Source organism: Salvelinus alpinus, chromosome 1, assembly GCF_045679555.1.
Source record: "Salvelinus alpinus chromosome 1, SLU_Salpinus.1, whole genome shotgun sequence".
In the NCBI taxonomy this organism is placed as follows: Eukaryota; Metazoa; Chordata; class Actinopteri; order Salmoniformes; family Salmonidae; genus Salvelinus; species Salvelinus alpinus.
Genome location: NC_092086.1, coordinates 101,821,149 through 101,846,848, shown reverse-complemented (window position 1 = coordinate 101,846,848; position 25,700 = coordinate 101,821,149). Strand labels below are relative to the sequence as shown.

The 25,700-nt window shown below is 42.8% G+C and overlaps 1 protein-coding gene across 1 annotated transcript; it reads right to left on the bottom strand.

Moving 5' to 3' along the window:
* Window positions 1-1,334: 1,334 nt before the first annotated feature.
* On the bottom strand, window positions 1,335-23,843 carry LOC139536965 (fibroblast growth factor 10-like). The gene is made up of 3 exons (XM_071337737.1): window positions 22,737-23,843; window positions 3,446-3,549; window positions 1,335-2,280 (listed from the first exon to the last, which is right to left on the bottom strand). The coding sequence occupies exons 1-3, from the start codon at window positions 23,059-23,061 to the stop codon at window positions 2,089-2,091; spliced, it is 621 nt and encodes a 206-aa protein (XP_071193838.1). The 5' UTR covers window positions 23,062-23,843; the 3' UTR covers window positions 1,335-2,088.
* Window positions 23,844-25,700: the final 1,857 nt, after the last annotated feature.

The following is a 25,700-nucleotide window of genomic DNA, read 5'->3' as shown; positions in this document are numbered from 1 at the left end:
CCTCCTAACCATGTGTATGTGACCAATAACATTTGATTTGATTTGAAACGATGAAGAATTCCATAGCACCACTTTATGTCATCTGCTTAACAGTGCTGAAATGTGAAAACAACTGACATACTCACAATTTAGCAAACTCTCTTTTTATGACGTCAGTATATCAGATCCTTTATATGCAAATATAAAGTGCTTATACTATGCAACATCCATGATGTTGCAGTAATCCTTCCCGTCTGTTTGAAATGTTACATTTGATTTTGGTAAGATCTCTGCAATTTTGTGAACTGCAAGATCTGTAAAGGGGACTGAAACTGCCATCCCACTGGGCACACGCTGGTTGAATCAATGTTGTTTCCACGTCATTTCAATGAAATGTTGTTGAACCAACGTGGAATAGATTGATGTCTGTTCCCAGTGGAACGTGGAATTGACGTCTGTGCCCAGTGGGATATTGTATTTCCTGTATGTATTCTTCTTTGGCTGGTTATCACTTTTTGTATTTCTGTGGGATGTCCAACGTCCATAGTTTTACCTTATCTGTAATTCCCCTTTTAAGGATTTAAGCATTTGCGTGCTGCTCAAAGTCCGCTCAATGTTTTCTCTAGAACACTGGCTGACATATGAATCTTGGACAGAATATACCCCAGTTTGAGGTTTGTTTGTTTGTCAACATTTTCCACCGTGGAACCTCAAAGTCAATCCCTGAGTTATGAAAGAATTTAGGAACAAGCTGTCAAATACTTATTTGATGTTCTGGCATCGTGACCAGCTTCTAAACAGCTCCTTCCTTCTGGTCAAGCTGCTAGGAAATCTGACCTGTACGTTTTTCCTTCCTGTTGTACCTACAGTACCCAACTAATTAATTAAGGGGTTGGTAGTTGTAAATTGATATTTCAAAAAGCATACCACTATTTCCATTCATTTGTTCATCTGACCACTTACAGCTGCTGTTGATACAGGCATGTTATTTTTGATTACAAACTGGGTGGTTCGAGCGCTAAATGCTGATTGGCTGAGAGCCGTGGTATACCATGGGGAGACAAAACATTTATTTTTACTAATCTAATTATGTTGGTAACCAGTTTATAGTAGCAATAAGGCACCTCGGGTGTTTGTGATATATTTCAATATACCACAGCTAAGGGCTGTATCCAGGCACTCCGCGTTGCGTAGTGGATAAGAACAGCCATTAGCTGTGGTATATTGGTCATATACCACACTCCCTCGGGCCTTATTGCTTAAGTATAGACCTACAGTGCATAACATGTGCTCTGTAAAGCTGTGATATTGTGATATAAATAGGTGCAAACCTAGAAAGAGACAATTCAACATGGTAAAGAGAAATATATTTATTTGATTCATGTTTAAACGATAGATTAGTATTTAAAAAGAAGAGCATATATGATAAAAAAAGAATTTGTTCATCCATATTTTTTGTCTTTTTGGTTTCTTTAAATATTACATAAAATAAATAATTTATTTTAAAGCAGTCAGGTAAAGGAATAGAGATATCCAATACAGTGAACTTGCATGTTAATAATGTTTGTAAGGGTTGTTTATGCTATGGTGCTTGTATGACTAAATTCTCTGCATTTGACTCACTCCATGGCCCAGCTTCTCTTTCATCACATCTTAGTCACCCAAGTGCTTCCAGTAATGTGTCTGTCTGTTTGTATATCTAGCCCTTCACTGGGTCACAAAGCTTGAGTGTCAATTTCAGTTCCTCGTATCAGTTACTACAGAATAAATAACTGCATCGACAGATCATCACAACGACAAATACACATGATACACTCTGCCCTTTGACCCTGTCTTCAGTGACGCTGTTGGAATCAGTGTCCCTTTTTTGTCCTCTTATTCAGTATTGAGATTTGTCTCCAACAGTTCATTAATTGAAAAAAACATTTCATATTTTCTCTTGTGCCGACTCATAACTTAAAAACAAATATGTGACATCATCAGTCAGACTCCATGATAATGAGTTCAAAAGTTGACTCCATATGACTCCATTATGTCTTTGAAGGTTTCCGGTCTTTCTCCTCAGTGCAGTGAAACATTCACAGGGGAAGGAACTGTCCAATGAGGTGGCTACACCACTATGGGCAGGAAGTGGGTGGCAGTGTTTTTCCTTCGTGTTTTCTTGCCCCTCATGGGCTTACCGTTGGCGCTCAGCCCCACGAACATGGGCTTCTTCTTGTTCCGCCACTCTGCTGAGGCATAGGTGTTGTACCTGTTCTCCTCAATCCGCTCGGTCAACCGACAGTCAACACCAAAGTCCCTCTGGAGAATAAACAATAAAAACAAATTGTGAGTGAGTGATTCAACAACTGTAGCAGCACAGGCAATGGAACTGGGGTCACATTTGCATAATTTATTTATGAAGCAGAAGTTCCCATCCAGATATCCAGTTTGTTTGGCTCCAATAAGGCAAGCTAAACAACAGTGTAAATGCAGACTTGCAGAGTCATAACAGCAGTGGGTTCCATCAGGCTTCTAACAGACTGCTCTTGTCATTCAGTGTTCTGACTAACTAGACACGAAAATGAATACAGTTGTGATCCAGTAAAGAATGTTCCTTTCCCAAAATGCTCTTGAGCCACAGCTAATTAGTTCCAGAAGTAAAGTGAATGTTCCCAAAGCATATGAGAATATTTTTTTTGCCTAGTGTGTTTAACTCATGTCGGCTACCTCTTTCTCATAGAAACGTGTGTGAAAATGATCTCCCACCAAATGGTATATATGAAGTTAGAACAAGCTTATCAGAATGTAATGCTTGTTTAATGAGGGACAGACAAGCCACCAAAGCTTTACTGAATGAATGACAGTACTTTAGTGTGACATAGTAGAATACGTCATTGGGAATTATTTTCCTAGCTAGAATTCTTTTTGTGTCTCATTTAATCTGATTTCACTATTGAGAGAGCCGTAGTAACAGATGATGTTGTATGAGAGCACATGAAACAGTGCCGGTAGCCCTTGAGGGCTTTTAGTAGAATGGAGAAGCTGTTGCATTGTGTTTCTCTGGTCTGAATAAAGCGGAGCACAAGCATGGTGTGGTATATGGGAGGATCTGTGTGTTTGGGAAAGAGGGGCGATAGGGGCGCCTCGCCTTACTTTCTTCTAGACGACATCTCTTTTGGCCGGGCCGACTTGTGCTAGGGGATTATTTATGGGCAGTGGAGTGGAACTGTCCTTTAAAACAACCCTAGGCTTTTCTAAGAGCCCGAGGACAGGGGAGAGCAGAGCTCTCACACAACATCAAAGGAGACTTGATTTCAGCAGTAGAGTGGCAGTGTGAAAACACTAGCTGGCATCTAACTAGTGAGTGTTCTGAACACTGAATCAGTCTAATGGGAAGTTTGTATACTCAACCAAATAATTAGCTCCAGTTTTTGTTAGGGATATTGTTATTCTGTGTGTGAATTTCATGACGGGCTAAACTTACCGCGCCGTACAGCTCTCCTTTCTTGCTGATTGCCAGGTAAAAGTTACTGCTGAGCCCCTTGATGGCCACGATCCCAACATCCACTGACTTGATCTCCAGCACACCTGACGGACACACAGAAACATTCTAAGATAGTTATACCAGGCCAATAAACTGATGTGATAGAAGTCATTGAGTCATTGAAATGCTTGAAAAAGCTAGCAGTGTCTCTGTTTTGACTGCATAGAGTTGTTAGGCTCCATTGTTTATTTTCTGTTGTAGCATGCAGGCAGGCCAGTTGATTAAGTAACTGTTACAGTTAATGTATACTGTAGATGTAGGATCTTTATTTGATCACTATTTTGTTGCAGAAAATGTTCCTGCAAAGCATGAAATGCAAACTTGTAGTGTATTTACGTTTTTAAAAGTCTTCTAAAGTTTGTGATTTCCACTTAGAAATTTCAGACTTGATTTGCCCAACCTCAACCCCTACAAAAATATCCATGAATTATAATTAACATAATAATTCACATTTCCTGTTGCTGCAGGATTATTTTCCTTCTGTAGCAAACTGGCTCGAATTAAGATTGGGCTCCCGAGTGGCACAACGGTCTAAGGCACTGCATCTCAGTGCAAGAGGCGTCACTACAGTCACTGGTTTGAATCTATCTGTATCACATTTGGCCTTGATTGGGAGTCCCATAGGGTGGTGCACAAATGGCCCAGCGTCGTCCGGGGTAGGCCGTCATTGTAAATAAGAATTTGTTCTTAACTGACTTGCCTAGTTAAATAAAGGTTAAATACAGATCCTACATCTGTAATGGGATACAGTATGTTGTAGTCCATGATGTTGTAAGTTACTAAGGGTAGTTCTTTCCAGTACGTTTACTGAACCTATTGAGTCATCTACACTACAGAATCCCATCTAAGCCACACTGGGGGTCAACTAACACTGTTATCCCTGCCCATGTTTTAAATAATCACTGTCATCTTTGCTTGATCCCTCAGAAAACCACAGACTCCTAATTGGCTGCCTGGCTGTGTGTCTGTGTGCCAGTCATGGAAAACAGACAGGCTGAGCCTGAGCCGACATTTCATACCTATGCTAACGGGCCATAAATCCTGAGTGGAAGGTGTTGGCCAGGGCTAAGCCTCGGAAAAAAATTATCCACTTTTGTTTGTTTTCGGAGCGGCACGCTGGGGAAAGCCGAAATGTAAGTATCAGTTTGCAGTCTAAATGTTTCTTGAACCAATTACTGATTAAAGCTGTGGTAACTAGTCTCCTTTTCCCCACGCCTTCATCCTGAAGTCAGTTGCATAAACCCACAAAGCTATCATGGGTTAGAGGGGATTAGCTCAGAACCAATTTTGGTGGAAGTGGGTCTTTGTATCAAGCAAGTAGGCAGGGCCTTGGTGGCTGGTCTGGCCCAGTGTGGAGCCTCCTAGCCTGGGTCAGAGGAGAGGAGATATTGTCTCATAAGGTGGCCTTTGACAGGCTAGTCAGGGTAGTTAATGGGACCAGTTGGTACTGATTCACCTTCACTTTTCCTCCCCTGTGACATCTTTCATTTGAGCCATCCCTCTTCTCACTCCTTGGACACACATTTCTAACATCCTGCCATTCTGGGGTGATTTAATGGGCGGCATGAGACATGGGGGGACCCACTTTTAGAAGGTGAGGGCTCTGGGAGTGTGGTGCCTGGAAAACAACCTCTCACTCAATGTCAAGGAAACAAAGGAGATGATCGTGGACTTCATGAAACAGCAGAGTGCACCCCCCTATCTACATTGATGGGACCGCAGTGAAGAAGGTGGAAAGCTTCAAGTTCCTTGGCGTACACATCACTGATAAACTGAAATGGACCACCCACACTGACAGTGTGATGAAGAAGGCGCAAAACAGAGCCTCTTCAACCTCAGGAGGCTAAAGAAATTTGGCTTGTCACCTAAAACCCTCACAAACTTTTACAGATGCACAATTGAAAGCATCCTGTCGGCCTGTATCACCGCCTGGTACGGCAACTGCACCACCCGCAACCACAAGGCTCTCCAGAAGGTGGTGCGGTCTGCCCAACACATTACCGGGGGCAAACTACCCGCCCTCCAGGACACCTACTTTACAGCACAGGAAGGACATCAACCACCCGAGCCACTGCCTGTTCACCCCTTTATCATCCAGAAGGTGAGGTCAGTACAGAGCTGGGACCGAGAGACTGAAAAGCAGCTTCTATCTCAAGGCCATCAGACTGTTAAACAGCCATCACTAGCACATTAGAGGCTGCTGCCTGTAGGCATCTCATATGTATATACTGCATTCTATACTATTTTACGGTATCTTCGTCACTTTATGAAGTTTATATATCTTGCAATTACTCATCTCATATGTATATACTGTATTCTATATTATTCTACGGTATCTTAGTCACTTAATGTTTACATATCTGGCATTACTCATCTCATATGTATATACTGTATTCTATAGTATTCTACTGTATCTTAGTCCGTTCCGCTCTGACATCGCTCGTCCATATGTACAGTCCTGGCCAAAGGTTTTGAGAGTGACACAAATATAAATTTTCACAAAGTTTGCTGCTTCAGTGTCTTTAGATATTTTTGTCAGATGTTACTATGGAATACTGAAGTATAATTACAAGCATTTCATAAGTGTCAAAGGCTTTTATTGACAATTACATGAAGTTGATGCAAAGAGTCAATATTTGCAGTGTTGACCCTTATTTTTCAAGACCTCTGCAATCTGCCCTGGCATGCTGTCAATTAACTTCTGGGCCACATCCTGACTGATGGCAGCCCATTCTTGCATAATCAATGCTTGGAGTATGTCAGAATTTGTGGGTTTTTGGTTGTTCACCCGCCTCTTGAGGATTGACCACATGTTCTCAATGAGATTAAGGTCTGGGGAGTTTCCTGGCCATGGACCCAAAATATAGATGTTTTGTTCCCCGAGCCACTTAGTTATCACCTTTGCCTTATGGCAAGGTGCTCCATCATGCTGGAAAAGGTATTGTTCGTCACCAAACTGTTCCTGGATGGTTTGGAGAAGTTGCTCTCGGAGGATGTGTTGGTACCATTCTTTATTCATGGCTGTGTTCTTAGGCAAAATTGTGAGTGAGCCCACTCCCTTGGCTGAGAAGCAACCACACACATGAATGGTCTCAGGATGCTTAACTGTTGGCATGACACAGGACTGATGGTAGCGCTCAGCTTGTCTTCTCCGGACAAGCTTTTTTCCGGTTGGCCCAAACAATCAGAAAGGGGATTCATCAGAGAAAATTACTTTACCCCAGTCCTCAGCAGTCCAATCCCTGTACCTTTTGCAGAATATCAGTCTGTCCCTGATGTTTTTCCTGGAGAGAAGTGACTTCTTTTCTGCCCTTCTTCACACCAGGCCATCCTCCGAAAGTCTTCGCCTCACTGTGTGTGCAGATGCACTCACACCTGCCTGCTGGCATTCCTGAGCAAGCTCTGTACTGGTGGTGCCCCGATCCCGCAGCTGAATCAACTTTAGGAGACGGTCCTGGCACTTGCAGGACTTTCTTGGGCGCTTTGAAGCCTTCTTCACAACAATTGAACCACTCTCCTTGAAGTTCTTGACGATCCGATAAATGGTTGATTTAGGTGCAATCTTACTGACAGCAATATCCTTGCCTGTGAAGCCCTTTTTGTGCAAAGCAATGATGACGGCACGTGTTTCCGTGCAGGTAACCATGGTTGACAGAGGAAGAACAATGATTCCAAGCACCACCCTCCTTTTGAAGCTTCCAATCTGTTATTCGAACTCAATCAGCATGACAGAGTAATCTCCAGCCTTGTCCTCGTCAACACTCACACGTGTTAACGAGAGAATCACTGACATGATGTCAGCTGGTCCTTTTGTGGCAGAGCTGAAATGCAGTGGAAATGTTTTTTGGCGATTCAGTTAATTTGCATGGCAAAGGAGGACTTTGCAATTATTTGCAATTCATCTGATCACTCTTCATAACATTCTGGAGTATATGCAAATTGCCATCATACTAACTGAGGCAGCAGACTTTGTGAAAATTAATATTTGTGTCATTCTCAAAACTTTTGGCCACAACTGTATATAGTCTTAATTCATTCCTACTAACATGTGTGTGTATTGGGTATTTGTTGTGTAATTTGTTAGATATTACTTGTTAGATATTACTGCACTGTCGGAGCTAGCAGCACAAGCATTTCGCTACACCCACAATAACATCTGCTAATCACGTGTATGTGACCAATACAAATTGATTTGATTTGCTTTTAGGAGGGATGTTGCAGGGTTCTTTGATCAGTGGTATCTTCCTCTTTGGACTATGTGTTCTGTGACTGTACTGTACTGGGTTACATGTTATGGTTAACAGTTTTTAGGAAGAGTATCTCACTTGGGGACTCTAGTCTACCCCTGCCAGGGACTTCCGTGTAAACCAACTTCACCTTAGAACCAATACAGTCTGCAGCTGTTGATTCTACTCAAAGGTCATGACTTCTAGTCAGACTTCCCATCCCCTAGTTTTCCTTCTACAGTCAAAGACAAAAACGTCCAAAGGAGGAGTGTGAAAACATACAGATGTAGGATCTTAATTTGGTCACACTGTTGCAGGAGAGCTTTCCAGGAAATGTTAAACTTGTAGTGTATTTGAGGTTTTAAAAGTCTCCTGAAGTTTGTGATTTCCACTTTGAAATTTCAGACTTGATTTTCGCTTATGTTGCTGCAGGATTATTTTCCTGCTGTAGGGAACTGGCTCAAATTAAGATCCTGCATATGTATAGACATATTTCAAAAGGCAGAGAGGTTTTATCTGCACCTGTGAACCGGCAGAACAAGCAGTGTGGCCACCACTCAACAGACAGATTAGACAGGCTTCTCTATACATGGCGGGCGTGAGAGAGCCCCTTCCGTATGGGCTCTGGTTGCACACAGCTATTGAGTGGTGTTAAGGCTATCGGCCTGCTCTCTGCTCCTCTGCCTTCCTCAGCTTCATGAACAGGGGATGGGAAGGGGGGATGATTGGATGACAGTCAGTCAGATTAGAGAGGAATAATTCCTTATCAAAGGGAGTGAGAGGGAGAGACAGAGGGAGAGAGAGAAGGAGAGACACAGGGAGAGAGAGGCAATGCCAAATGATACAGGTGTATTGAGCCTACTTGGGATAATGAAATTGTGTGGAAATACAACACACTGCATAGACTTGCACCTACTGTACACACTCACACTGACACACAGTCACAGTTAAACACACAAACTGAAACAAACACCTTCACCATCTGCGCAAGAGTGACTGGTTCAAAATAACTCTTAAAATTCTAGCTCCCCTGTAATATGACAACACAGCACAGCACAGGGCCAGACCCATTTTCTCGTCGGCCCCTTCATTCACAACAGTAAAATTAGTATCCTTACTCTACCTCTCTTTACGTCGTTTATCTCTCTCTCTCTTGTCCCTCTCTTATCTCTAACTGCATCTACGTCTGTTCATCTTCCTTCTGCCCCTGTTGCTTCCTCCTCAATCTGTTTTCTTTTTATGTTTGGGGGTTGTTTTTTTCTCCCTGTTGTTGGCACGTCGACCAAAACTGACATTTTTGTTTTGTGAGGGTGGACTTTTAAGTTTTATGACCAATATTGAAAGTGTAATAACCAAAGTTTTCTTAATGAACAAGAAAATAAGGTGCTGACATTCTGCAATCAACATTTTTCTGAAACTACTAAGAAAAACACCTGTGTATATAGCAGGACTGTGTTAGTTTTATATTGCAGATTCAGTAAAACCAGGCCTCAAGGTCCTGTAACAGTCGACTGCATTCTTCATTGCTAATGAAGGGTTAGTTCCAGAGATGGACAAGACTTTAACAGAGTCCAAAATCAGTTTTCCGCCTCATTTCACTGTATGAAACTGTATTTGTGCTACCTAGATTTGTGGTCCAATGTTTGCTTGCCTCACTAAAGGAATTTACCACTGCACAGAAGAAGGGGTAGTGTGTTTATGGTGTATTGTGATATTGTATGAGCTCAGGTAAAACATTTCTGAAATACCTTGGTTTGGATAAGGTAAGTCGTGACTTCTATCTCTTTCAACCTCAATTGGTTGATGTGTTCACAGAATTTGAGTAATGTGTGTGTCTAGGGTTTCTCCTACAGTACCATTAGCAGAGGCCAGGTCTGCTAATTACAGGGTTACTGAAGAGCAGACAGCTGGTGGCTCAGTTCAGTTCTGTTCACTGACTGTCCATTGGGTGGTCGAGTCATCTGCCTGGTGTGACTCCCATTGGCAGCAGCCTTGCCTTATACCCTAGGCTCTGTAGGTGGCCTCTCTCCTCCCGTCCCTGCCCACGGACCCTCTATCTCCACAGAGGGACGTGGTTTCTTGGCAGGGTGACAGAACTCACATTATCACATCTTGTCATAATTACCTAAACATTTGTTGCTTCATCCAGCCGACTTTACTGCTAAGCCTCCCCATTTCTACCCCTAGACTCTACTACAGCACATACAATGCATGCCCTATTCTGAGAGAAAACTTACATTTTCTCATCAACACCAGACACCAATTCTATACTACAGTTCAAGCAGCTTAGATGCCACAAGACCACCAATGTTGTCACCCCAGACTGTGCGCATAGTTGTCCTGGGAACTCCAACTTGCTGCCCCCATGACAGGCATGTCTTTCCAATTAACCTTCCAGATCCTGGGGTGTAGAGACAGCTCAGGCCCTATTAAAGAGGCACGGTTTGGGGTTGGGGTTTGGGATTGGGTCTGAAACTTGTTGGCGAAGCATATTATCAGTGGGCTGGTTCACAACTCTACAGGGGTAGGTAGGAGGGGCTAGAGCTGGGCTGGGCCAGTGGTAGGAGGTGTAGTGGCAAGGGCAGGGGAGGGGGCTATGTCTGGTGTAGTGGCAAGGGAGGTGGCTGGGGCTGGTGTAGTGGCATGGATGGAGCTGGGGCTGGTGTAGTGGGAGGGATGGGAGGCTAGGGGACTGGGGTAGTGGCAGGACAGGGAGGCTGGGGCTGATGTAGTGGCAAGGCAGGGGGCTGGGGTAGTGGCAGTGAAGGGTACTGGGGTAGTGGCAGGCCAGGGATGGGGAGGCAGGGAGGGGGGCTGGGGAGGGCTGGGCAGGGGGACTGGGGTAGTGGCAGGGGAGGGGGCTGAGGAGGTGGGACTGGGGTAGTGGCAGGGCAGGGAGTGGGGCTGGGGGTCAGGTGTTGACCCTGAGCTGGCTCCTGACAGCAGTGCTTCACACCTTTGATCTGGCCTCCACAGGACTCTGGCTCCCAGGCTCCTGAGAGATCAGTGAAGAGGGGTCTGGGCTCTCTTTAGGACCGGCTTCATTACACTGCAGAGCAGCACAGCTCTCCTCCACCAACCCCCTCTACACCCCTCACCACCTCTACACCCCTCACCTCCTGTACACCCCCACCTCCTGTACACCCCTCACCACCCCTACACCCCTCACCTCCTGTACACCCCCACCTCCTGTACACCCCTCACCACCTCTACACCCCTCACCACCTGTACACCCCCACCTCCAATACACTCCTCACCTCCTTTACACCCCTCACCACCTCTATAACCCTCAACTCCTGTACACCCCCACCACCTCTACACCCCTCACCTCCCCTACACACTCCCCCTGCCTCCTAAACATGGTTAGGGGTGACTCCAGTTTTTTACTTTTCCTGTTGAAAAACAAGATCCCATGTATAAATACAGTTATGTACACACACTTCATGGGAAAAAAAATGTTTAGAACAAAATAGTGTGTTTTTGTGCAGACTTCAAGGAGTTGGCCTGATGGTGCCCTCTGATGTCACTGGCATCCCTCCGTGCTTGAGGAACAATAGAGGAAAGACCCCTCCCCCATTTGTGCCATGTTATGTCTTACCTTGACCACCTATTGAGATGTGCCTGTTGTTAACTAACTCAGGTGATAAATTAGCTGAAAAGGAGACTGGAGCAGGACTTTAAGGTTAAAGAGGGCTGTGGAAGTGTTTCCGCAGTTTATCTTCTAGGCCCTTCCTAAGATTATATTGCTGCTCTGCTCCCATTGGATGGCCTACAACTGGGTGTGAGAAGGCAAGGTACTTGTCTGCGTTTTAATTGTAAAACCGTTAGGTTTCAGTATAAAAACACTCCAGGTTTTGTTTTCACTTTTCAACAATTCCAAGTTTGATATGCGTTCCTTGAGGTTAGAGTGACTAACATCTGAGAGATCTTCCCTCTGACAACTGGTGACAGCCTGATTGATGCTCTGTCAAATTCACCATGGCACAGGGGTTCATCTCCATGGAACAGCTTCAGCATTAGGGGCAGTCTTACACAGGGGAGTAACATTGAAACCACACTGTCAAGCTGTGTGTGATTTTAAACATGGCACCAAAGCATGATTAAAAGACAATCCAGATATTTGGAAGAAAATATTCACCTGTACTGAGTATAAATGTGATGTTTCAAATACCAGAGCTCTGTTTTCCAGCCAACAGATAGCATTAGATTTTTCTGAGACAGAACATTCACATTAGCATGGTTTGAGATCAGTTTACCATGCCGGGTAATAGTACTTGTGTATTATGTCATGGTGGTTTTAAGCACATTGAAGACCAAATTAAATGCATGTTGATATTCACGCTGGTTTTAGAAAAAAATGCAGTCTTCTCCGATAATGTGATTTACCCAATGCTATTGGTTCTGCAGCATGGTATAGCACCAAATCTTTGCCGGTAAATGTCAAAACATGTCATTGGGCACTGAGTGGTATGAATGTGTGTTTATGGGTTTGATCTGGCAAGGTAATTAAGAACCTTTCTTGAATTTTCTAAACGGTATGCATGCGTAAACATAATGTTGTGATTCCAATTGTTCTGGACATTTTATAGACTCTTTACGTCATGCTATGTAATGAACCTGGGGTCATTGGGATTTAAGGTGCCATGTTTTTGAAGTCCAGATGCCTTTTTACTGCTGGGAAAAGTCCCATGCACTGCAGCACTCAAGCGGTAGGCCTAACAAACTAATCCGCTCCAGACCTATCACCACAACTTTCAACATTTCCTGCTGAAAGTGCATCAACAGCTTTTCCTCTGTCTGTTGTGTTACAGTTTTCTGTTTGTTGTTTTAGATCCCTCCAGATTGAGGGCAGGTATTGAGTATGTGACACATTCACAAAAACACAAGCACACACGCACACACACACACACACTCTGTTCCCCCTTATAAATGTGAGAGCAGTCATCCATGTGGATGGGGATAGTGTTGGACCAGTGTTGGCCCAGTGTGGGAATGTGTTGCATTAGTAGCCAGTAAAGCAGTGGGTGTCGGGATATAGGATCTGTGACGGATAAGATCCAGGGCTCCTGCTCCAGCCACTAGTTGCCCAGGGACAGCCCCCCTCTCACGCATGCAATGGGTAATTAGCTGGCATTCCTGCCTGTTCCTTTAAAATGGGACGACCTTCCAGATGCGTCTCTGGTCGGAGCACTGGTCTCCTTGAGCTACCTTTGATGATTCCATTAAGACTCTCTCTCCTCTCTCGCTCACCAACTTCCATCTGTCCCACCACACTCGGTGTGTGTGTGTGCGTGTGTACACATCTCTGAATGTGTTGTAATGTCTGTGGTTCTCGATGATTTGCAACTTTGACCTGACCTAGTGAATGTTTGTAACATTGCAGCACACAGACACATGAAACATGCTCACTTTTCCCTCCCTGGACAGCTTACCATTCAACTACATTGGCCTATCCAAGTTAGACTTAGCAGTGCATCTTCCAAAAAAGAGAAATTGCCATGTAGCTTTACCAATCCTGGGCTCTGGGCAACAACATACTATTGCAGAGCTGACAGTCTGTACAACGGTTGCTCTTCTGTTGAATCATTCTGACGAATTGTGAGCCTTTGACATTCTGGTTTGGTTTAAGGAATAAGTACATTCCTGCATGTCTGTAAGGGCTTTGAATCTGCACTATTTCAGCAAATAAGGTAGACATTGAAAACTCAAAACCAGTTCATCAAAATAAAGATTGCCAACTTAAAATTCCATGGTAAATAATCCATTCAGAGAAGAAAACTGGAGTTTACAAAGGGCTGAGAGGTTGCTGGAAGACAGAATAAAGAGGTGGCTGGATGGTTTAGTGGCAGAACTATGCGATTCACGTAATCTGAGTCTTATTTCAAACATGTTCAGATGAGTCAATGATTGACACAAGAGTAAATTGATGGGTGAATATCAGGAAAGTGCTGAAACAATATACTTAAATAATGATTTTTAAAGAATAGGGGAAAACTGTGACCCCTAGAGCCATGCCTCAGTTTCCCCTTGTCCGCAGCGAATTTGGTAAGAGTCACCACATAGACTGCTAGCTTTCCTTATTTGAATTTTGAGTAGAAACAGTACTTAAAGGCCCAATGCAGCCGATTTTATATCAATATCAAATCATTTCTGGGTAACAATTAAGTACCTTACTGTAATTGATTTCCATAAAAAATGGCAAAAATTGCTTTTTAGCAAAAAACTATTTCTCAAGCAAGTATTTTGCTAGGACTGTCTGGGAGTGGTCTGAGTGTGGAGGGGAAAACTGAAAACGAGGTGTTAATGGCAGAGAGTTTTCAAACTCTATTTGTTGTTGGTGCATTAATAAATGTACCGCATGGAAGGTCCTGTGTAGATTGTATTTTCAACCAGCAACTATCAGGAAATAACAAATCCATTTTTTCCCATTTTTTTCACACTTTTACAGTGTTAGTTTCATCAGGTGTTGTACTATATAATATAAAACACAGGTAAAACTGAGTTTTGACTGCACTGGGCCTAAACAGCCTTGCAGGAAGTCAAACCATTTATTGGGGTTCATGTGTGGCGATATAAATGAGAGGTTCAGCTGAGTTTAGCTGTCACAAGTTGTCAAGGCCCCTGTGTGAACATTTATCCACTGCAAAACAACGCGAATACAAGTATTAACTCCTACACTTAACTCCTACACTTTTTTGGGGTATCTGTACTCTACTTTTTATATTTTTGACAACTTTTACTTTTACTTCACTACATTCATAAAGCAAATATTGTAAAAGTACTCGTTACATTTTGAATGCTTAGCAGGACAGGAAAATTGTCAAATTCACCCACTTATCAAGATAACACGTGGTCATCCCTACTGCTTCTGGTCTGGTGGACTCACTAAACACAAACTCATCTTTTGTAAATATTGTCTGAGAGTTGCAGTATGCCCCTGGCTATCCGTACATTTTCTAAACAAGAAAATTGTGCCGTCTGCTTTGCTTAATATAAGGGATTTGAAATTATTTACACTTTTACTTTTGATACTTTAACTATATTTTTGCAATTATATTTACATTTACTTCTACTTGAGTAACTTTCTATTAAGGTATCTTTTACTTTACTCAAGTATGACAATTTGGTATCATAATTTTCTACCACTGCACCACATACTCTCTCTCTCTCTCTTTCTCTCTCTCTCTCTCTCTCTCTCTCTCTCTCTCTCTCTCTCTCTCTCTCTCTCTCTCTCTCTCTCTCTCTCTCTCGCTCTCTCTCTCGCTCTCTGTTTTTCTCTGACTGCAGCTTGTTAGAGACAGACAGTACACAATGATAGTGAGGAGACAGTTGTGTTCCCCCTTAGACTAACCCTGGCACAAATGACCCTCTCTTTAAGTAATGGGGTTAAAGGTTAGGCATACATCTGGACCGCCATACCTCCATGTTGAACTCTAAATAGGGCAAATGAGGGGGCAGAAACAAGAAGAAGATGTTTTGAAGACAAAGCTAAGCTACCCTGATCAACCTTTTTTTCCTGAGAGGGGTTCAGGGGTTAGTTGAAGATGAGCAAAATGATGAAGTTTGAACTTTTCTGTAATAGGCCTTCACAGATCTATGTGAATGCACAACCTCTTTAAACAGCTCCAACTTCCCCTGTGATAAGGGAGATACTGGCTGAAAGGTCTAAAGTCAGAAATTGTCAACACAAGTCTGTCGACCTGGGTGTGTAGAGGGTGTAGGGGGTGGAGAGAGTGTAGGGGGTGGAGGGGTGGAGGGGTGTAGGGGTGTAGGGGGCAGTGGTGTAAAGTACTTAAGTAAACATACTTTAATTTACTACTTCAGTAGTTTTTTTTGGTATCTGTACTTAACTTAACTATTTAGATTTTTGACAACTTTTACATTTACTTCACTACATTCCTAAAGAAAATAAAGTACTTTTTACTCCGTACATTTTCACTGACACCCAAAAGTACTCGTTACATTTTGACAGGAAAATGGTCCAATTCACACACTTATCAAAAGAACATTCCTGGTCATCCCTACTGCCTCTGATCTGGCGGACTCACTAAACACAACATTTTAATGCTTAGTTTGTAAATGATGTCTGAGTGCTGGAGTGTGCCGCTGCTATCCGTCAATAAAAAAACGAGAAGATTGTTCCGTCTGGTTTGCTTAATATAAGGAAATAAAAATAATTTATACTTTTACTTTTGATACTTAAGTACATTTGAGCAATTCCATTTCTTTTTGATACTTAAGTATATTTAAAAACAAATACTTTTAGACTTTTACTCAAGTAGTATTTTACTGGGTATCTGTGCTATTAAGGTATCTGTACTTTAACTCATGTATGACAAATGGGTACTTTTTCACCACTAACTTACGCACGCACGCACGCACGCACGCACGCACGCACGCACGCACGCACGCACGCACGCACGCACGCACGCACACACACACACACACACACACACACACACACACACACAGAAATCAGTAAAATGGACAGCCACCTGATATTTAGCTTACATTGATTGGACTAAATTGTTTTTGTTTTTTATTTGTCACTGTATTAGACTAATCATAGGTGATTTTGAAATGTTGAAGTTGAAATGGTGCTAGAATAGTGGAGGCACCTCTGGTTTTCTTTGCGACTTAAGGTAACTCTCCGGTATTCTATATCAATAGTTGTTTAGTAGTCCGAAAATGTGGGAAACGTTATATACAGCATATAGTTGTTTGCTGATGACACAACGGTGGTAGGACTGATAACCGACACGATGAGACAGCCTATAGGGAGAAGGTCAGAGACCTGGCCGTGTGGTGCCAGGACAACAACCTCACCCTCAATGTGAGCAAGACAAAGGAGATGATTGTGGACTACAGGAAAAGGAGGGCCGAACAAGTCCCCATTCAAATCGACGGGGCTGTAGTGGAGCAGGTCGAACGTTTTAAGTTCCTTGGTGTCCACATCACCAACAAACTATCATGGTCCAAACACACCACGGAAAGTCTTGAAGAGGGCACGACAACACCATTTCCCCCTCAGGAGACTGAAAAGATTTGGCATGGGTCCCCAGATCCTCAAAAAGTTCAACAGCTGCACCATCGAGAGCATCCTGACCGGTTGTATCACTGCCTGGTATGTCAACTTCTCGGCATCCGACCGCAAGGTGCTACAGAGGGTAATGCATACAGCCCAGTACATCACTGGGGTCAAGCTTCATGCCATCCAGAACCTACAGTACCAGTCAAATGTAATTCAAGGGTTTTTCTTTATTTTTACTATTTTCAACATTGTAGAATAATAGTGAAGACATCAAACTATTAAATAACACAGATGGAAACACTCAGAATGTTTGCACAACAGTTTTCATAAGCAATGCAAAAAAAATACTCATGTGTAATAATTTATCCTGAATCCTGAACAGGAGGGTCAAACTCATTTTCCCCTGGGGGCGGCATTTGGTCTTCAACGAGGTCCAGAGGGCATCACTGAAAATTGGTTATATTTCCTCGTCGTCAAAAGGTAACAAAACTTGTCCTCTATCTATCGTTTTTGCAATGTTTGATGCTCCCTGAATGTCTAGCTTTCATTTAGGTGATTATTAGCGAGCTGGACACAGTCAAGAAACTGTATGAATGTAGGTCCATTATCATTCTACACAGTTTAGATTTGGTTTTAGTCATTTTAAAGTAGATTGAGTTTGTTTCCCACGGGCCATATGTTTGACACCCCTGGTCTAGAATAAAATAATCCCTAAACATGTTGCTTCTAATACTAAATATAAAAGGACAGGACGTAACAGTAAATTAGACATCATTCAGAACTGCTGGAATGCACATTCTCCAAACCCCTGGTCAAACAGTCGGTCATTATTTATGAATCAGAAAAGAGAAAGTCTACGAAGGTCAAATATAATAAAAATAAACGCTGGCACTAACCTTTTGTACATCCACACACTCCTCATAACTCACTTTTATTGCCTGTGTGGTTAAGATTTCCCAGGAGAACCATAAATGTGCACTATAACCACAGACAGAAGGAGAACACTCAAGAGAGAGTACCATCCGTGTGGTGCAGACGGGTGCTGTTACAACATACATTTACTTACACATGAACACATTTCACATCATGGTGTTTTTCTATCCTCGCATAAACACATTATCAAGAGACACACAACCACACTTCCACTTGCTAAGAGAATGCAAACCAGTGAGGGAACACACAGCTTTGTGTTTCAACACCACCACAAAGCTCATGAAGAAGCACGTAAGAGCCAATAACTGTAATTATGGGCTGAGAAAAAGGGAACATAAACACATAACTATTAGGAAAACTAATATTTCTACAACTTCCACTCGCCCCTTTTGATTGATCATCACCAACCAATCATATTAGTCCATTGCCAAAGGTACCACTAGTCTATAGCCTATTCCATTGCTCTTTTGCTAAGACATGGTTCTAATGCTGAGCCATGGAACATCAGAGCCCCTGTCCTCCATCATCCAGGATCTGGTGGAACCATAAAAGTTCTAGATTTACCTAGTCCCCCCATCCTCTGTGCCAGAGGTATTCAACTCTGACCCTACGAGGTCCGGAGCCTGCTATTCTACCTGGTAATTAATTGCACCCACCTGGTGTCCCAGGTCTCAATCAGTCTCTGATGTTGGAGCTCGAAGTCTAAGATTTTCACTGTACCCTGCAATCACATCTGCAACCCTGTACATGTGAGTATTAAACAATCTGAATCTGATAAGAGGGGAACCATGAAAAAATGCAGTGGAACTGGCTTTGAGGTCCAGAGTTTAATTTGAGGGCTGTACACTAAGACCTCATTTGCAACACTTAAGATGATACCTCTTGTCAGAACCATTTCCGTTCACAAATCTTCTCAGAAAGAGATGCATCCTGCGATAGATCCAGCCAGCCAGGCCAGCAGAGGATAACACGCACTATTAAAGGTTGGATAGTTATAGGGTCTTATATATTTTGATTTGTTTAACACTTTTTTGGTTACTACTTGATTCCATATGTGTTATTTCATAGTTTTGATGTCTTCACTATTATTCTACAATGTAGAAAATAGTAAAAATAAAGAAAATCCCTTGAATGAGTAGTTGTTCTAGAACTTTGGACCGGTAGTGTACCTATAATGATCTATTCATACCCATTTAACATTTAATAACATCATGTTTGGTTTTCTAATGGAGGACAGGAAGCTGAATGTACATATAATAACTTCATCATCATGGCAAAACATGTCTTTTTTTTAACTACCCCCCTGTCTTCTTAAAGGAGGTAAAGTTATATAAACAATCTTTGAAATTGGTTAAATCCAAACAAGCCCTTGATTTTTATCATATCTTCTGTATTATCAATATTTTTATAATAGTTTTGATGTCTTCACTATTATTCTACAATGTAGAAAATAGTACAAATAAAGAAAAACCCTTGAATGAGTAGGTGTTCTTAAACTTTTGACCGGTAGTGTATATTAAGGCATCAGTTAAAAGTGCATGGTGCAAGTTGAATATAGGATCTAGAGGTATCTGTATCAAATGATGCAATATAAAATGAAAAAACATAATGTCCAGGGTCCTTATATAAGGAAAGGAGTGAACCATGACATGACAGATGAAGTGCTGCTACTACAAACACACTGTGTTTGCTATACACCATCATCTCATCTGGGAGCACAACACATCAATGTTCTCTTAATGCCTTAGAACTTGACACGAACAAATGAGTTTGGCTTCGGAACAACCCGTTTTGGCAGAGATTGTCTGTAATACTAATTAAGCAGCATCAGATTCGAGCAATGGCTGAATGGGGTGAGAGGGAGATGGATGGCTACTTGCCTGTCCCCTCCGTGAAGTACACCCCACAAAGTTGACAACATGATTGGAAAGAGACTGACTGGGGAGCTCACAATCCAACCTGCAGTTGAACCCTAAACTGCTAAATCCCCTCAATCAAAACTGTCAGGGTCTAATGATGCTCATTAGCAGGCCCCCTTCCTCCCCAGCATCCCCCAGTATATAACTTCCGACCATAGTCCACTGTGGGTGAGTTAAGTATATTAGAGGGTGTTTTATTCCATTCCAGTTTGTTTCATTGATAAGCAAGGGAGAGGAGAGGAGAGGGGTCCAGATGTCAAATCCGAGAGAATGACTAAGGATAAAGACGCCCATCTGTTATAAACAGTTTCTTATTGCTTGGTGACATAAGAAAACACAAAAAAGATTGGACATATTGGATGATTCAGTATGAAAATAAGCTTGTTTGTTTGGTTCACACATGCAGTGCTATACTATTCTAATACTGGAGAGTAATATCTGCTAACACAGTGTGACAAAGTGATACTGTGCAGATGGATTCTGAAAGGGAATCACACAATATGGGCTGGATTGGGTTTCAAACAGCGCATAGATGGGTCTTTTGTGGAGGGCCCGGCTGAGAGAGAGAGAAAGGGGCTGGGTAACAGACTTGCCAGGCTGCAGCACAGACCTGACCAACACAGCACACAAAGAGGCTCTAAGAAACCAGGTTTGTGCCCAAGTAGTGTGTCCTACCTAGGTATTTGTACCAAGAATATTTAACTAAGGACCAACTCTCACCCTGCACCTAAAGAAATGTGCCATGATTCTTGAAAGGTCTGGCTTAAACTGACCTACGGTTATACAAATAAACAAAAGCATGCACTAATTATCATATCATTCTCCAGAAAGATATGTTATCAGACTTTTAATTTAATTTAATTAGAAGATCTTTCATTCATTTGGCTTTTGATTCTACCGTACGTAAACATTTAGCCTCCGTACATGGGCACATCAAAGCTGCAGAGGCTAAAGACCCTAACAGGCTACAATTCTGTGGGCAGTGGAGGCCTGGCTAGGCAATGTCTACTGGTCCCACGCTGTGTAATTAGAGCCAATTTCACCATATTCTGCCACGCATCAGTCTACCATGACATCTAAGTTTACAGACAGACACACCTACTCAATGTCTGCTTTGCCTCACAAAGTATGACACATTTTCACACATTTTTCTGGAGACACTCCAAGTGAACCTATTTCAGCACAGAACATCACATCTCTGTCCTGATGAGGAAAGTCTTCTGATATTTTGTTAATTTGAACAAAATAACAAATTCCATGATGCTGCAGGCTACTAATAGACTAAGAGAAGGTGACAGGCTAGATGAACATGTACTCAGAACAATCTCCCTTCCACTGCTCAATAAAGACTTAGGATCATTTTTCAGCTGTCCCACTGTCAGGGTTTATGACTGGACAAACTGCAGAGCAAGGAGAAAACAATCGCTCCCCCAGCATCTTTATCATCACCACCAACATATAGCAATATTACCATGCAGCTCTCTATCTTCCTGCTACCTTGAGACATTTCAACTAGTCAACAAGTCCCCCTTGTTTTTAAACTGTAGTTTCCACAGTTTCTGAATAAATAAACCAAAACGTGCTTATCACCACGTCTTGTGCCACATCTTTGACTTTTCACCACAAGCTGATGGGTTTCAAGTCAGCGGGACACAGGACATTGCTGCAACCTGGTGGGCATTTTACTTTTAGATTCATATAAAATGTTTTTGTGTATAAATCTCCTTAGAGGCTAAAAAAGTGGCGAGTAACCCCCCTCCCAGACATTCCTGGCCCAGTCTAGCTACACTTCAGATGGGACAGTATTAGGTCTGCATGGGATGTGAATTCCCCAAGAAGTGCTCTGTGCATCTGGTTTCAGCATTATTACCAGCCAGACTTGTGCCTAAGGTCAATGTGGGAGCAAATGACAACCGCATTACATTCACATGTGGTTGGCTATTGGCGGGAACCACTCACATGCAGCATGCATTGGACACTCACCACAAAATAGTCAATATTCTCTTTAGTTTTTTTCTCTCTTTTTTTACCGCTATCTTTCCATAAACAAGAAAGACGCCCCTATAGAATATTGTAAAGTGACTTTCAAACGATCTAAGTATTCAACGCCTGGGTGTTAATGTCTTGACCTGATTTCAAAGCTTGAACTTTTGGTGTTTTTTGACACGTCTGATTCTAATGGTTGAACTGTGAGCGCTGTGAGCGCTGAAGGCGAGAGGAAGCTCTGCTAATTGAAATTCCTTCAGCCATGTCTTGCACAGCCTCAGCGTTTGAGTGGGCCTGTCAGTGAGGAGAAGCCTCACACCACATGGGCTCCATATGGCAAAGCCTTCTTTTATTAGGGCCACAGTGTGTTCAGAGTTCAGAAAGTGCACGGCCAGTTTGGACAGAGAGACTGTGGCGGTCAGGTGCTGCGAGTGTTGTCCTGGGTGTCTGGTGTATCGCTCACTGCATAGTAAACTTTACGGCACCCAGGCAGGCAATTGTAGCATTTTGAGCAGCATGACAAGGAGCTGAGGTGTCATTCTCAGCAGGGGCGTGTGAATGGACAAGCACTTAGAGAGATTCATGTCAGCCGTGCCCATAAAGGGTAAAGGACATAGCTACGGCAACTGGGAAGGGATGAGGTTGATGAAAACCTCAAACAATGATAACATTATATATGCCACTACTATCACTAGTATTATGACCTATAATAAAGTGATATAATAAGTCACAAAAGAAAACATACAGGGATGATATTTATTTTTGAGATATTTGCTCAGAGACAAAAGGGTTCTTCAAGCTATTTCTAATTGGTTCCAGTAGACGTGCTCTAAAGGAAAGTACACTGAGTAACTGAGACAACAAACATGCTGCTTCTAGAACCTTCTGCTGCCCAGGCAGAGAGAGAGACACGAAACACAGGCTACACATGATCTATGCTGCCCACCAGAATACCAGGTTAGGTTCCTATTATGTGTGAATGTGCAGTGGAGAAAAATCTGAGAGCAATGCCATAACAATGGGGGAAAACCACCACCCCACAAACTCTATGGGACCCACATGTGAGAGGGGAGAGAAAAGAAGCCAAACTCACAGAACATAAGCTGAGGGAGTGCATATTTTATGGGGTTACTTACTGTAGAGATCGTCTTTGTTTTTGGTGCCATTGACTTTGCCATTTTTATCAATCCTGAGAAAGAACTTCTGATAGGAGTAGAGTTTCCTCTTGCGCACGTCTCCTTGGAGATGGTTATAGCTGCGCACATGCCTCCCCACAACAGTGGCTGAAGAGGTGTTGGCCACCCTGGGCAAGCGCAGCACGGAGTGAGCGGTGACCCCAGGTGCATTGTGATGACACGTGGAGGGCAACGGGTAGAGCAGGAGGATGAGCATTGTGGAGATGAGGGACAGACGAATGCAGGACCAGGCGGCAGCACCCTTAGTCACTGTCCATCTGGACATTGTACTGGAGCTGGGAGGACTGGAGAGAGGCTCACAGAAAGGACCATGCTGGAGAGGGGAGAGGGAGAAGGGCTGAGAGCGGGAGATGGAACCCCCGGCGGCTGACGACGACAACACTGCTGCTGCTTATTCCTCTCGTGTTCCAAAGGAATGTGTCAACGTCCATAACTCAAAACACCTCTGCTGGGGAACAAGCACCTCTCGCCCTCCACCACTCACTCCTCATTAAATACAAATGAGAAACTACCTCTACCACCTCTGGAGAGGATGAGATAAGGGGAGGGTTAGAAGAGGGTACGGGGAGACAGCAAAAATGTTCAAAAAATTAATGAAATAAACAATTTCTAAACAGAAAGACTAAAGCTTTTTCTCATCAAAATGAAGAATCCAAGGAGGGGAGAAAAAGGGACCCATGTAATCCTTGGTTTTCTTCTGTTCTCTTTGGCTTTTTCTCTGAAGTCACTTGTCTGTGCAATGGAGACTCTTCGCTGAAGTGTATCTCTCTCTCTCTCTCTCTCTCTCTCTGCTGTGCTGTGCTCCTCTATGTGAGGGAGTGAGAGCGGTAGCGCTGGCTTTCTGTGTCCTTGGTCCCTCTGAGTTAGAGTAGAGTAGAGTGTGAGCTGGAGCTCTCCTTCTCTTCTCTCCGTCTCTCTGAGCCAAGTCCCTTTGAGTGGAGTGGTGGAGTGCTGCTTCTTTTCTCTTCTCTGAGCTGCTATCCCTGTCTGTCTGTCTGTCTGTCTGTCTGTCTGTCTGTCTGTCTGTCTGTCTGTCTGTCTGTCTGTCTGTCTGTCTGTCTGTCTGTCTGTCTGTCTGTCTGTCTGTCTGTCTGTCTGTCTGTCTGTCTGTCTGTCTGTCTGTCTGTCTGTCTGTCTGTCTGTCTGTCTGTCTGTCTGTCTGTCTGTGTCTGTCTTGCTGCGCTGAGGTGACTGAGTCTTGCCCCTCTTCTCACCTTATTTATCTGACGCAATCCCCCAGATGTAATCTCTTAGGATAATTGTCAGTCTATGAAACTTGTGGCTTTGAAGATCTATGTGTGTGAGTTTTTTTCTCTGTTGCTTAGTTGCCTGTGTGTGTGTGTGTGTGTGTGTGTGTGTGTGTGTGTGTGTGTGTGTGAGAGGCCATTTTTTCTACCCTCCTATCACCCCCCCCCCTCTCTCTCTCTCACTCTCTTTCTCTCTCCTCTACCCCCTCCCTCTCACCCTGTTCCCTCCCCTTCCAAGCCCTACCAGTTCCTCAGAACAGGTTAGGAGTGAATTGTGGACTCTCTCCTCAACTTCTCTCCTCTCTCTTCCTATTCCCTTAACACCATCTCTACCGCTCTATCTTATGTACATGTCGTCTTTCCTCTTTTACATTTCTCTATTTTCCTGTCTTTCTCTGTCTTCCTTTTTCAGTGGTGGAAGTGTTGCCAGACAGGTCAGGTATCTCTCGACTTCAGTCTTATCAATGCCACCTTGCCGCTTCTGGCCGTTTCTGGTATTTTCCATAAAGGGTGAAGCTAGGAGTGTTGTCTTCATGTCTTTTAAGAAATAGATATTTGTTGAGGAGTTTGCTCTTTATCCTTTCATCGTGAGTGATGAATAACAGGAAAGAGAAAAACCTATAAAATAAATACATATATTAATACAGATCAAAGAAAAAACACGGTCAAAAATATACATTATTAATGCTGTAGTGCTATAGTATCTAAAACTTGACCAAGGCTAGACTGAATGGAACCTCCTCATAAATTACAACAAAACAGTCTAACCAAGTAAGGAAAAGATGTTGCTGAGTATCTTAACTCCATCCATGTCTACATCTCTACTGAGTTGAGTTGCTATGAGTGTCGGCGGAGTGTACCACTGAACAGTCAAAAGTTTGGACACACCTACTCATTCAAGGGTTTTTCTTTATGTTTACTATTTTCTACATTGTAGAATAATATGAAATAACACATATGGAATCATGTAGTAACCAAAAAAGTGATCAACAAATCCAAATAGATTTTAGATTTTAGATTCTTCAAAGTTTCCACCCTTTGCCTTGATGATAGCTTTGCACACTATTGGCATTCTCTCAACCAGCTTCATGAGGAATCCTTTTCCAACAATCTGTTCCACTACTCTGCGTCTCACAAAGAGACACATCGGTGTGAACCAAAAATCAAAAATTTGGATTCATCAGACCAATGGACAGATTTCAATCGGTCAAATGTCCCTTGGTCGTGTTTCTTGGCACAAGCAAGTTTCTTCTTATTATTGGTGTCCTTCAGTAGTGGTGTCTTTGCAGCAATTCGACCATGAAGGCCTGATTCACGCAGTCTCCTCTGAATTTATATATATCTTTTAAAATAATGTTTTTGTCAGATGCGCCGAATACAATAGGTGTAGTAGACCTTACTGTGAAATGCTTTCTTACAAGCCCTTAACGAACAATGCAGTTCAAGAAATAGAGTTAAGAAAATATTTATAAATAAACTACATTTTTTTAAAGTAACACAAGAAAATTACAATGTAAATAGTCCGGGTGGCCATTTGATTAATTGTTCAACAGTTTTATGGCTTGGGCATAGAAGCTTTTAAGGAGCCTTTTGGTCCTAGACTTGACGATCCGGTACTGCTTGCCGTGCGGTAGCAGAGAGAACAGTCTATGACTTG